Source organism: Schistocerca americana, chromosome 1 (genome assembly GCF_021461395.2).
Source record: "Schistocerca americana isolate TAMUIC-IGC-003095 chromosome 1, iqSchAmer2.1, whole genome shotgun sequence".
In the NCBI taxonomy this organism is placed as follows: domain Eukaryota; kingdom Metazoa; phylum Arthropoda; class Insecta; order Orthoptera; family Acrididae; genus Schistocerca; species Schistocerca americana.
This window is the reverse complement of record NC_060119.1, coordinates 765,899,662-765,913,499: the sequence shown is the minus strand read 5'-3', so window position 1 is coordinate 765,913,499 and position 13,838 is coordinate 765,899,662. Positions and strand designations below refer to the sequence as shown.

The 13,838-nt window shown below is 39.1% G+C and overlaps 1 protein-coding gene across 15 annotated transcripts in view; it reads right to left on the bottom strand.

The window, feature by feature from the left end:
* LOC124611912 (longitudinals lacking protein, isoforms H/M/V-like) overlaps positions 1 to 13,838 on the bottom strand; it is a 453,788-nt gene that overhangs the window by 311,034 nt on the left and 128,916 nt on the right. For all 15 annotated transcript variants that reach the window (XR_006979507.1, XM_047140288.1, XM_047140290.1 and 12 more), the window contains one exon: positions 2,967 to 3,086. Coding sequence is in view for 14 of the 15 variants with exons in the window: in XM_047140288.1 (XP_046996244.1) it covers positions 2,967 to 3,086 (120 nt within the window). In the remaining variant the exon portion in view is untranslated. The remainder of the gene's footprint in view (positions 1 to 2,966; positions 3,087 to 13,838) is intronic.

Here is a 13,838-nt window from a genome sequence, read left to right as displayed (position 1 = left end):
AGTGGCACGTAAAGTGCCCTCCGCCACACACCGTTGGGTGGCTCGCGGAGTATAAATGTAGATGTAGATGTAGATGTAGATAACACTTTTCTTCCATTGCACAAAACTAATCTTGCCTATCTACACAGGTCAATGCCTATAACAATGAAGTGATTATTTCATGTGTACTTTATGTGCACAAAAATAAAATATAAATAAAATTATCTACAGTCCATTCAGCACAGTAGTTCAGTGCAGTAATTGATCATGTATCCTTTTTCCCTTAAACATCATAGAAAGTAGTTGTATATGGGGCCACATACACCTTGCCAATCGGACAAAGGTTACACTTCAGCAATTTGGTTGAGAAACACTGCAGCATGCTCCACACAGCCCAGATCTTTCAACATGTCATTTTAACATCTCTGATGGCATAAAGAGAGAGATGTGTAGGCGTAGGTTTCAGTTGGAGAATGAAGTTTAAGAGTGGGTGCAGTTGTGTATTCATCAGTGGCTGATGACGTTCTACAAAACAGGGACTGATGGTCTCATCTCCCAGTGAGCTCAATGTCTTAAAGTGTCTGGTGATAACTTTTGAATGGAACCATTCCCAGGACCTGTTGCAGTGAGTGTTCAGTTTCATTTGGCTTCCCTTCATAATAAAGAACACCAATCATGTATGTTGAAAGATCTCATAAAAAACAATGAAAATTTAACAATTATGAAGATATTACATGGTATCTGTATAAGAGTAAAGAGGAAAAAAAATTTTCAGAGGGAATGAGAGCTGAGTCGATGTACTGAATTAATATTTAAACAAGGTAGACTATGATTAACAAGTTTAGAGACTAAAAGCAAAGAATGGGAGAAAGAAAGCTGACAGAGAGAATTTATTATAGGCTTATGACATACAATTTAACATGTTTGTTCAAATGGTGGTGCTAGAACACCTTGTCTAAAATCTATTCAAAACTAATCAAATAATGAAGTATTTTCTGTTACCCTGTTCTCTTTTGGTTAAAAAGTTATCAACAAATGGGAAAAAAAGAAAAGATCTTGTTTTCTAAGCTGCACTAATTTAGTAAGAAAATGCACAATAGCAATCATGACTTGGAAACATTTCAGCTGTGGTCATAAAACATTTACATTCAACTCTAAGCAATCAAAATTGGACACAAAAGGCAAGTACCTAGACAAACCAAAATAGTTGGAAATAAATCATCTTATCTTCCTTCCTCCTGCTACCCTTCACTCCCATCCTCCATAATTGATGCACCACTCTTATTCACCTCAAAAGATATACATTAGAGAACATACTGTCACAAAACTAATACCTCTCATTTATTTTCTTGTAGTAGTTACAAGAAAAGACCTGTCTCCAGAAATCTGTGATATTAAATAATCTGCGATATTTAATACGGCATTTTAAAAGATTCAACTGTTTTAATGCATGGAGGATGAAGATGCTGCATAAGATCAGAGCAATGTCTACCTCTATTAGGCAGTCGCTATGAACAAATTTAATAAGAACTAACCAGTGAAGTCAGAAAATGTAGAAGTAATTCTTCTGGTACTAACAAGCAAGCTTTCTTACTGTGAACCTAAATTTATCCATAAGAAATTATGTCATAAGAAAATTTAAAAAACAAGCCATTACTTCACAATGACAGTTGGAAGAATACTATGTACTTTGCATTTTGTTGCAGAATGAGTGATTTTTTAATGACTACAATATCAAAAACACTGGGAACTTCACTTCAAAAAATTTTCGCAAGATCTTTCCACTCCAACCCTTCCATTCCTCCCCCACTCCTCCATCACCAACACCATCTCTCTCTCTCTCTCTCAGCACACACACACACACACACACACACACACACACACACACACACACACCACTGCACTGTATTTCTGATCCATCTGCAATTCTTTATAGCAACATTGTTTCTGTTAGCATAACATGTGTCTGAGAATGTACATTCTTGTATCTATCTGTTTCCCTAAGGGAGCAGAATACGGAAATTTGAGAGAGTCAGTCAATTTTTAGTTTGAACATCCACTTGTGTATATGAAGACAACACAATTATCTTTGAAACTGTCATAAACTACCGTCTTTCTTGAGGATATATCCCACACCCAGATAATCTCAACAATGTTTGCGTTGACCCTTTATCTTCAATATGCCCTCTCCTATGTTCATAAAATAATCCCATTACATACTCTTTCCAGTTATAGTCCTCTATGTACAACACAATGGTTGTTCCATCATGCACAGACATCACTATTTAAAAATGTCTCAAACTGCCCCAATTGCGAACAAAATAATGAACAGTATCTCCAATTATTTCTCTGGTCTATTTTTTAACAAAAGTGTTCACACTCTTTCTCTTAGGCAACCTTATGCATATAATCCCATTAATTTAGATGTCATGAAACTGCAATGGCGCACACACACCCTTTCCTCAATTCAGCACTGCACAATATTATGTTTGAAAGTGACGCCTCCACAGTATTACTGAAATTCTGCATGGCAAGTAACACTTTACATGTAGAGAAATTAACTTCAGAGCCAACCATGACAACATTGCTTACTTTTAGATAATATTTAACTGAACAATTTTTCCCTGTCAGTAATGAAGACTGTACTTATCTACCCAATTTTTGACTTTTTACCAAACTGTCCCACTACCTTCTTCTTATTAGTCTTTAAAGAGAATCTGTTCATCTTTCCTCTTGAGCTCTATTTATTATTATTATTATTAAATACCACCTCTTTCCTATGTAAGATGGAGATTAGTTGTCTACATCTTTATGCCATTATCTGCTGTACTGTGTATTTCACTGATACGAGCCTAATATGATTTTTATGAATATTTCATGGAAAATTTCTTCCACTTTTTTGATGACAATATAGTGTTGTAGACAGTGGTTTAAGTCCCCATTACCACAGCTATTAGTAGAATACTCAACAAAGCTTTTCATCCTACCTTGACTCGCACTCTGCACTGAAACAACTGAAGTTTCAGACACCTGTCCATGGCGTGAGATGGAAGAAGGGTGAATCAACTGACTCTGTGCTATTGCTGGGGTACTGTTTCCATTTCCACCTATTAAGTGTGATAAGCAAATATTAATTAAAAGAAATATTCCAATAAGTAGAATGCAAATGCGTACTTCTAAGCAATACATAGATACTGTACAATTACTCATATTGTATTTCAAGGTGCAATAAAAATGCCATAAAATGGAAGTTCAATCAACCCTCTGTCAGAATTTTCTAACCGCTATATTCTTTTGTAAGCAATATGGTTTCACTGCGACAAGCAAACTGGAAGTTACAACTTTTTCTCACCAAGCTCACAAGTAGAGATGACTCCATGAATATTTTATAGTAGCATATTTTATAGTATATCATGCTCTTTGGAACCTAAGTAAGGAAGATCAATGCTTTAAAGTCCCTTCAAAGGAAACATCATGAGGACAGAGCGTATGCTCAGATTAGGGAAATGTTGGGGAAAGAAACTGGCAGTTTCCATTTCAAGGGAACTGACCCATAATTTGCCTTAAGCAATTTATGGAAACCACAGAAGCCTATCTCTGGATGGCTGGGCAGGGTCTTGAATCATTGTCATCCCAAAGATGAGTCCAGTGTCTTCACTGATGACACACACCACATCACTCAGTCTTGAAAATCTGAACATCAGTTTCTATCCCAGGTGATGATAAAAAATATTATGACTGTAATAATACTAAATATATATTGCATTTTCTAATGAAAAAATAATTTCTAAAGATCAAATTTTTTATCCAGTATCTTACCTACAATAAGCACTGTAAAGTATTTCAGAATAGTAGTTATACGTCTACATCTATTCCTCTTGGAGTATACATTCCCAGTATTTGTTCAGAATCCTGTAGCACTATTGTGCCTGCAAAATGAATCCTTGATGAAACTGTTGTCCTTCTTTTCATCTTCTTTATCACCTTAACTGAGAACGTGTAGTATTACTCGAACTAATGTACTGTAAGCCATTCCTTATATAAATGCATTATGCTTCCTTAGAATTCTTCAAAATAATCTCAATCTGGCATTTTCCCCACAGCTGGTTTTATGTGGCCACTGCACTGACATTTTCCGCCTTACATAGTGTCACTTTCAGTTACTCTAGTAAGTTACTCCAAGATATTTTATGCCTACTACTGTTTGCAGTGATTTTTGTCAATAGTGTAATCAAAACACAACTGGTCCTCTGCCTATCTATGTGCAATATTTTACATTGATTTACATTGGGGATCAACCACCTGTCTCTGCATGTGATAGTATAAATCTGCATTGAATGCCTTCTAGAAACCTGGAAATACATCATCAACCTTAATATTTCTATCTACTACCTTCTGGATCTCACAGGCAAACAGAGGAAATGAGTTTTGCACATTTGCTGTTAGTAATGTCCGTGTTGAATCTGAGAAGTTTTGATCCCTAAACAGGGCATAATACAGGAGAATAAAATGTATTCCATAATTTTACAATGGATTGAATATATCAGCCTATAATCATGTATATAATCATACGCATCCATCTGACCCTTCTTGAAAACAGGAACACATTGCACCTCTTTCCGATTGCTTCGTACCGTTTACTGCTTCAGCATATAGTGTCTTACAGGTATCTCTACAGATTTGGATAACTTTCCTTTGATGAGCAATTTTGGTTCAGTATTTGTTCTGTGTTCAATTATTTAAAAACAGGAATATCAGTGTTTGCCCAATTATTGAACAGAAGAACTGTATTACAATTTTCTTCAATGAAACAGTTTCAAAAGACTGAACTCTCAATATTTTAGTCTTTGTACATCATCTTCTCTTTCTGTGCCAGTATGATCACTGAACGACTGAACAAATGATTTTGATCTGGTTACCAACTTTACACAAGACCAAAATTGCTTAGGATTTTTAATCATAACTGTCAGCAACATAAAGCATGGCAGGTCATTCCCAGCCCTCATAACTTTGCTCAGCACATACATGTCTATGGTGCTTTAAATTTTATCCATTTATACTCTGCACCACCATCTCCAAAGACGAATAATAGTGTTCAGTACATAGATAATTTACAATACGTTTCCTGTCACATTTGCTAAGCAAAAATATTTTCCTAGCTTTCCTAACATCTTATCATCTCTTTTAATATACCTATGATGGTAAGCATCACACAGATTATTTTGCATTCAAAATCTGTAATAAGTTCATTAAACATTATTGAGTTCATAAATACACCACCACCTTTGGCGTCGAGCCTATTCTTGCAACATATACACCACCTGAATTTAAGATTCTGATGCTGTTCACTTCAGATTTCAGTTAGTTTTCTGTTTCTACTACAAGTTGTCTTCACTACCTTTGATAAGTGAGGCTATTTGTGGAAATTTTGTTAGGGATGCTCTGCTGTAGACCAATACAACATTAACACTTTTTCTTTCCACTCTACAAGGATGAATGTTTTTGTCTGTGATTAGCATGGCTGATCAACTCCTTTCTCTGATTACAGCATATAATTAATCATCAAGCCCAAGCAAGGTCTCCTAAACTAAAACCTAACTCCAAACATATTCTGCTACCTTTTTAACAGCTTCCTTCATGCAGTTCATGCCTAATTTATTGAAAAGGACTCTATTATTCAGCACCCAATAGCAGAGGTTGAGAAATCTGCAGCTGAGATTGTCTGAGTGTCCCTGGCCTAACCCTTGGCTCCAAACCAGAGGACGTCAGTCAGTTCTGGCCCTGATATAGTAAACAGTGAATCGTGCTTCCACCTTGAGGGTAAGGCTAACTGTCTGTACCAATTCAGCCATGCATCTAAAGAAGCCAAGAATAGCCTGAGAACCCAGATTGTAGGTGTCGTCTGAGCTAAAATGGGCTATGATTCACAGTCTGTTCCTTTCAGTGCATTCACTAGGTGCCAAAAGAGTCTCTCCCACATCTCAGAGGCAAACACACAGCAAACATATCAAGTGTAAAATTGCCTTCCTTCCTGACCTGACTACTACTTCCCTAAGAGCCTCCATTATCTGCATATCGCTGGAGTTCACAATAACCAAACTATTACTCCCTCCATTATTGTATGGACTTGCAGAAAAATTTGCCACAGGTCCAATATATGAGATATCCCAAGCTGGCTTGGATGTGACATCAACACTGAATAGTACTGCTCAATGGGACAGTTGTAGAGCAAGTACCTATGTTTTCCATCTGGCCAGAGAGATGTGAACCCACAACAGTTCACTAGTTGATATCAGGTGAGAACTACTTGGTCAGATTGTGTGCATCAGACGGTGCAGCAACATCAGAGTACTGGGGCATCAGAGGTGCCACAGCTTCTGATGCAGGTGCCCCAACATTACTCCTGCCCAGGGAAGCCACCAGAAGCCTGCTGACTGTGGCCTATGCTGTTTCTGGACAGAAATTGCCCTTGTGTTCACACACTAGGCAGCTCTAATCAACACGACATTATACACACATTAAGTAGCAGCATAAGGTGCTAAAAACCCAGAATGAAATGCTAATAACAATAGTATGGCACGAGGTCTTGCAGAAGTACACTATATCTCCACAGCTTCATTTGAATAGAGTGATGGTTAAAAAGCATCAAGTATATGGTCATATCACAGCCACATACTCACAAAAGTAATGTGTGCAGAACTGGGTAAATGAAGCTTAGAGCCATGTAGATTGAAGACTGTCATATCCACTAATATGGAGTACATGATGGCCCCACAGTAATTAACCATCCAACACACTGGTTGAATTTGTAAACTGAGAGTAGATGACGACATTTCAGTTAGTTAAAAACTCTGTTCAAAAACTTCTGTTTGTTTAAAAGCATAGTTGTAAACATTGCCTACTAGCATTAATTCAAAACTATCACATCTACAAGTCAGAAAAGAACAGCGTGGTGCTGCTAGATCATCTCTTGACTACTTATATTTACTTCCACATGAAGTCTCAAAGCTTATAGTGTTATTAAAGGAAGTGTCACTCATCATTCATAAGCAGCAGTTGGTGACAGCACATACAAGAAGTAGGAATGTGTTTAACATAATCACTGAATTACCATGTATTATTACTGTCAATGTCAGAAGGCCTAAACAATTTAAGATAAATAGAATTTTGTATCAGGACTATGTCCTTCAGTTCAGACACCTCTACAATGAATGAGAAAGACGTTACAAGTTGAAATCCCACTTTCAGCATTCCAAAACTTTGAGGTAACTACAAGAGAAGATGATATTCAAATTCATACAAATTCAACAAGCACCCAAAAAAATTAAATACAGCCACTTCAATGTGATCACTAGTAGTATGAATTCATACAAGAAAATAATGTGCAATTCATGGTTTTGTTCTTGTTCATATACGGAAAGGCAAGCAACTAATGTCAATAATTATGAATTGTTTGATGCTTGATATGACTTCTTTGGTGAAGATAAACGATTTCATTTATCAGTTTCTGAACTAGAAACAGTACATACTTATAGCAAATTATTCTTGTTACACATAAAGGTGGTGGTGGGGGGGAGTCTGTGACACATGTAAGTCATTTCAATATATCTTGCCATAATTGGCAAATAATGATGAAAGGTTGTTGGAAAAGTTCACTAAATTCAACTCACTCCTAATTTTGTAAAAATCCATTGTGTTTTACTTGAAAAAACAACCAACATAATAAAGCATAGAATTAATTCATATAAAAAAGTCTGAATTCATATTTTTTCTTTATTTCTCTTCACACAACCTAAAATGTTCTATCTTCAGCAGAAACAGATGATGTTAATGATGATCACAATCAAGATCACGTTTAAAATCATAATTGTACCTACAAACAACACAATAAATGGTAACACAGGCTTCACACTGTCAATATGTCAGGGTTGGTTAGAGAACACTTTTCTACATAAGTGATGGAATCTACCTCATTCCAACTCCTTGGCACATTCATGAGGTGAGAAGTTCTCTCAGAATGTGCTCGTACAACTGGCAATTCATAAACAAATACTTCAACAAGGCACATCCTTTGGAAGAACTACTACAGGGAGATGCCAAACTTCCCTTGAATAATGAGATGCAAGAAATATACCTTGTCCTTGAGGGGGCACCAACATATTTCTAGTCCTAGCATTATATGACAAGAATGCCAAGACAGAACTTCACACTGACCTAGTGATTATGGGAGGGGTGCAGTTCTAGTGCAAATTCGGGAAGGTGCTAAAAAGGTGAAAGCTTATGCTTACAGAGTACACTCCAAGTCTGAAATCAACTACTCTACAACTGAGAAAGAGTGCATTGTAGTTGTCTGGGCTGTTAACAAGTTCCAGCCATATTTATCTGGCAAAATATTCACCATTGTGACATATCCCTATTCTCTATGCTGGCTGATTAGCTTGAGGGCCCATCAGTTCGACTGGTGTGAGAGCCCAGAAGCCTCTGGATTACGGCGTTATGGAGGTGTACAAAATCAGATGCAAAGGCAAGCATGCCAACTGCCTTTAAAGGAATCCTTTAGCAGAACACAGCAGAATACATGAAATCACAGTCGTCACAGTATTAAATGACATTGCTGGTGAAGAGAGGGGTGACCCAGCACTGCTGAAAACTGTAGAAGCTTTGGAGGAGGAGAATCAAATCAATGGAGAATTCCAATTAATGAATGGAACAATGTACAAGAGGAACTATTACACAATGGGGCAAAACGATTGCTCGTCATCCCAGCTCATCTACGGCCAGCTATCTTGGAGTATTACACGATGCTCCAAAATCTGGTCACATGAGATTCATGTAAAATCTACACACAATGAGACACAGTTGTCTCTGGGGAGGTCTCTATCAATCCGTTAGACATTATGTGAGCCACTGCAGGGAATTCCAGCGATGGAAGCATGTGCCGCACTTTCCTCTGGGGCATCTGGCACCAATTCAGCCTGTGGCAGTGCCTTTCCACCAAACTGGAATCGACCTCTTTGGGGAGGTTTCCAAAGTCGATAAATGGGAATTGGTGGATAACAGTCTGCACTTGCTACCTCATCCACTATGATGTTATCAAAACTGTGAAGACTGCTGATGCTCTGGAAATTGCAAAACTCCTTGTAGAATACATAATTTTGAAGCACAGAGCAACCCGTCATGTCCTGGAAAAATTTTCCACTTGAAATTAGTATCACAGGTAATTTCACTTTGCGACATCACCCACAAGATGACAACGGCCTACCAAACACAAGCGTATGGCCTTAAGGTGATGTTGGCTGACATGCTCTTGATATATATTGATACCAAACAGAGAGACTTGGTATGGATTTTTATGGTTGCGTGGAGAGTGGGACTAACAGAAAAGTTACTAAAGCACTCCTTTGGGCCATATCATGTCCTATGTAACTTGTTGCATGTCACATATGAAGTCAAGGATTACGATCTTTCATCAAGAAGAAAAAACAGAAGCACAGAGACATCGTCCATGTCCTCCACATGAAAACCTACTATAGTCCTGAGGAAGATAACAATGATGGGGGCCTCTTGTTCTAGAAAACTAAAGACCTGCTCAATGACCACAAGGTTTTGGTGCATAATAGTGAAGAGGATGTGACAACACAACTAGAGTGCAAGAATGTATTAGGCAGGACTAATGGCCATATCAGGAACCAAGTTGCTATAGTCGGATCCAATGAGAACATCTGAAACAGCATGTTACTTTTTCCCCAAGAGAGATAGCAATGCCTTGAGCTGTGGTGCCCACAGTGTGGCATAGCAGTTAGCACCAATGGCTGGTGTGCTGCTTGTCACCAGTTCATTGATTTTTTGTAGGGCTAGAATTTTCTCAGGTTTTCAGCAAGATCTTTCGCTACAGTATGATGGTGGAAATTGTTGTACGCTTTGCACATTAATCTTTTTACAGATGCAGGAATTTCTACAAAATTTTGCCTGTCACCATTTCTGGAACCTTTTTTGAACCGGGAATGCAACAGCCTCTGCTTTCTGAGCATTTTCTGAATTTTGATTAAACTACGGTGGTCTTTTCTGCCTTTAATTTACTTACTCAGCATATACCTCTCCAGAGGTTATAATTCCTCCACATCTATCATATCAGAACTAAATGATGTCCATGCAATGTCTAAATAGGATGCTAATAACTGCTTTCTGATCATTGAAGCATAAAAACTCTCCTAGCCTTCATGATGGATTTATTAAATTCAGTAATCATCGTGGTGGTGGTGATATCATGACCAATAATATTCTGAATCTCTACTGACTCTGTCGATAAGATCAAGCCTGTTTGTTGCTACAAAATCTAAAATATTTCCATTACATATGAATTGTCAAACTAGCTGCTCAAGATAGCTTTCAGGAAATGTGTTCTGGACTACTTCACAAGACACTCTGCCTCTACTATCTGCAATGAAACCATATATATCCCAGTCTATACTCATAAGGTTAACGTTGCCTCCAACTAATACTGTATGATGATGGTACTTCCAGGTTACTGAGCATAAACTTTCTTCGAATGATTCTACAACTGTTACAGCAGAATTGGGTTGGTACTAAAAACATCTGATAATTAACTTGAATTCACCAAAGTTGGTTACTTGTTCCTAGATGACTTCATAGATTCGCTTTTAACCTCTGCAGACACAATATTTTTGTTGACTGCAATGAATGCTCTTCCCTTCTACAAAACCTTTCCTGTCTTTTCAATAGGAGTTTCTTGAGAGCAGTAAACTCATGAACTTGGTTATGAATACTTCAGCAGTTTACTGTTAACTTTTTACATTTGAAGTGTCTCCACTTTGTACACAATCTAACCACACTTCTCTCTCTGCATCTCAGTGAGAACTCTGCTACATGAACAGTTGCTTTCCCTGTGTACTGCACTCCTGACCTATTCCGCAGCCACATGTACAAACTGAGGATGGCCTCAGAACCCATACAGCAGCTATATTGGTGCCTACATGAGCCACAGCTTGAGGATGACTGCAGCCTGCACTCTCAATATCCACAGGCAGGGCCTTCTCGGACAAGTTAAGGCCACAGCAGCATACTGAGTGCAAACTGGACTTCCTTCCAGCCCTGCATATTATTTCCTTAAGGGGCTCCCTACTGTATCTAACAAAGGAGCTGCTGATAACTAGCAAACCCGTCACCTGTTTGCTTGCTCGGACCCTGCTAAAGGAGTGGCCACTTGTCCACTCACAGGGTGAATGGGTGATGCCAGATGGCCAGTCCCCACATTGATTCTTCCCCTAACATGGTGGGAATGCTTTACTTACAACCTGCAATTCATCCTCCGGTGTGTGCAAACTCCTGCATCAGATATGCTGCTACACCCTGAGGCAGCAGCCTGTGGACCACCGACCATGGCCAACAGTGTCTTAGGGCATTTGAGAACTGCAGCCAGGTCGTCCTGCATTCGCACATGGCATGCAAGTTCCCTATCCAACCTAAGACCATTATTTGAATGAAAATGATAGGTAAGAAAAAAGAAGAAAATGAGTGTCCTGGAATTGTATTAAGTAATAAACAAATTCACGGTAATTTCTTAAAAAGGGGGGGGGGGGGGGGGGTCACACGTAAAATGTGAATGTGGTGTGTGTGTGTGTGTGTGTGTGTGTGTTTCCCTACAAGCTTAAAAAATGGAGTGCATACCGAAGGCTACCAAAGCTCTGTACATTCTAGAGGATTCACATGAGCATGCACACACGTGCAAGCGCACGTGCCCACATGTACACACACACACACACACACACACGCACACACACACACACACACACACACACACACACAACCTAAAAAAAATTATATATTTGAGTCTATCAATTTCAAAATATTTTCAAATGTTTTGATGTGGTTAAAGTTGAAAGACAAGTGCTGAAATGGAGAGAAACTGGCTCCAAACCCTGGCTCATGAAAGACGTAGAGATATATTGAGATATAGAGACAGACTGATGAAAGTAATTGAGTAACAGTAAACAGGATACAGGGTGCATGTTAACAGTGAAGCAACCTTTATTTACTACCCATGTCACATCACTCCATACCAAAATTCCATGTGGCCACTGCTGAACACTTCTTCCCCCATCACCCTTTGACTCCAAGTCCAAGAAACAGTTTTTTATTACACACAAACTTTATTCTAATTAATATTTACATCACTCTTATGGCTCAAAATTCTAAGTAGATCAGAGGTACAGCCACAGGAACAAAAACAATTCTTCTTTTTTAAGAGATATTTTTCATGCCCATGTCCCAAGACTGAGTCTCTGATCTCAGACCAACTCACTGATGATACCACTGCTTTATGGGCTGTTTTTCCTGACACTGTAATCCTTTTCTGGGTGATCCTGTGCATCTACCAGACTGTCAATGCTGCACTTTGAATTTAAAAATGTGACAAACAGGATATGTTCAACATAACAGACACCACATATATAATACTAAGGTGAAGATGACCAGTTGACCACTTCAATGCATATGCACAACATGCTGAAATTCTTAAAGGAATCAGTGAAATGCTGTGAGTAATGAGGATAATGGGCAATGCGCACAACATCTGTAGTGTGTGGATAACTTGAGAATTTAGGTCTGACGGGACGAGCACTACAACGGTACTCTGTGCAGTTGCAAAGACCCATGTGTACGGACGGTGAAATGCTCAGTGCAATGTGGTTCTCCAAACTGATACAGGAATATCAGACAAATGTTGATTGGGAAGTATATAGCCACCTGGTCCCTCCTCCACTTCAGGCATCCCTCGAACAACTCAAGAGCTACAGCAATGACACTGTGATGGGCAATTTACAGCCCAGTGATGGTGGTGGTGATAACGATGTTTTGTGAGCGCACGAAGGCTAGGTCTTTAGCGCCTGTACTAAAATGAGAACTGTGAATAAAAATGTAATGAAAGTCCTGTAAAAAAGTGCCCACGTACTTGCAAAAATCATGTTCTCAAATCCAACACACAACACATTCTGCAACACACTACAACGTCCAGCCTACAAACTAAGGCCAGAGTCCAGACATGTCACAAGATTTTAAAAGTCTGACTACACTCATCTCATCATCAGATAAAATAGAGGGCAGATCCTCACCTAAATTCATTTCTGCCTGCATGTCATGAAATAAAATGCACTGGGCTAAAACGTGGCATATACTGAGTTCACTCCACAGGCTTCACAGACGGGGAGGGCCTCTCACCAGACTAAAAAGCCACATGTGAGGAGACAGTGTACAGTGTGGTGATGGGTCAGGGTTGCCTCATCTCTCTGGAGAGACTGGCAAGAGGATCGCCTCAGCCAGATAGTTGGCTTCACCAACTGCAGCTAATTGTCTGTTACTGCCAGCCACTCCTCCTCTAATAACTCCATGGATCTGTGGTCCACCAGCGAAATGACGTCCTGCAGGGGACTGACACGTCTGTAAAAGTATGTTCCCTGCAGGCTGGTGCAAGCTTTGTCAACCTGTTCATTTCTTCAAACTCCGGTGTGCTCTAGTACCCACCAGAATGAGACCTCCTTCCCTCACCACTATTGGAAGGACAGTTGTTCATGTATGACCCAGGTCAATTTCTCCACTAGATACATGTGCTGCAATGATTGTAGTAGGGGTATTAATGAAAACAGAGCACATGGGAAAGTGTTTGTCCTGAAGACGCCTTATCTGCTTCAATGCCTTCAGGATCACATGGAGCTCTGCAGAAAATACAGTATGGCTATGGGAAGGCAAATGGTAAATGGTAAATTCTGATGACACAGTCAGGTAATATTTCTGTATAGCCAACGGAGACCCCTTGTTGGAGCCATCTGGTATACCCGACAGTA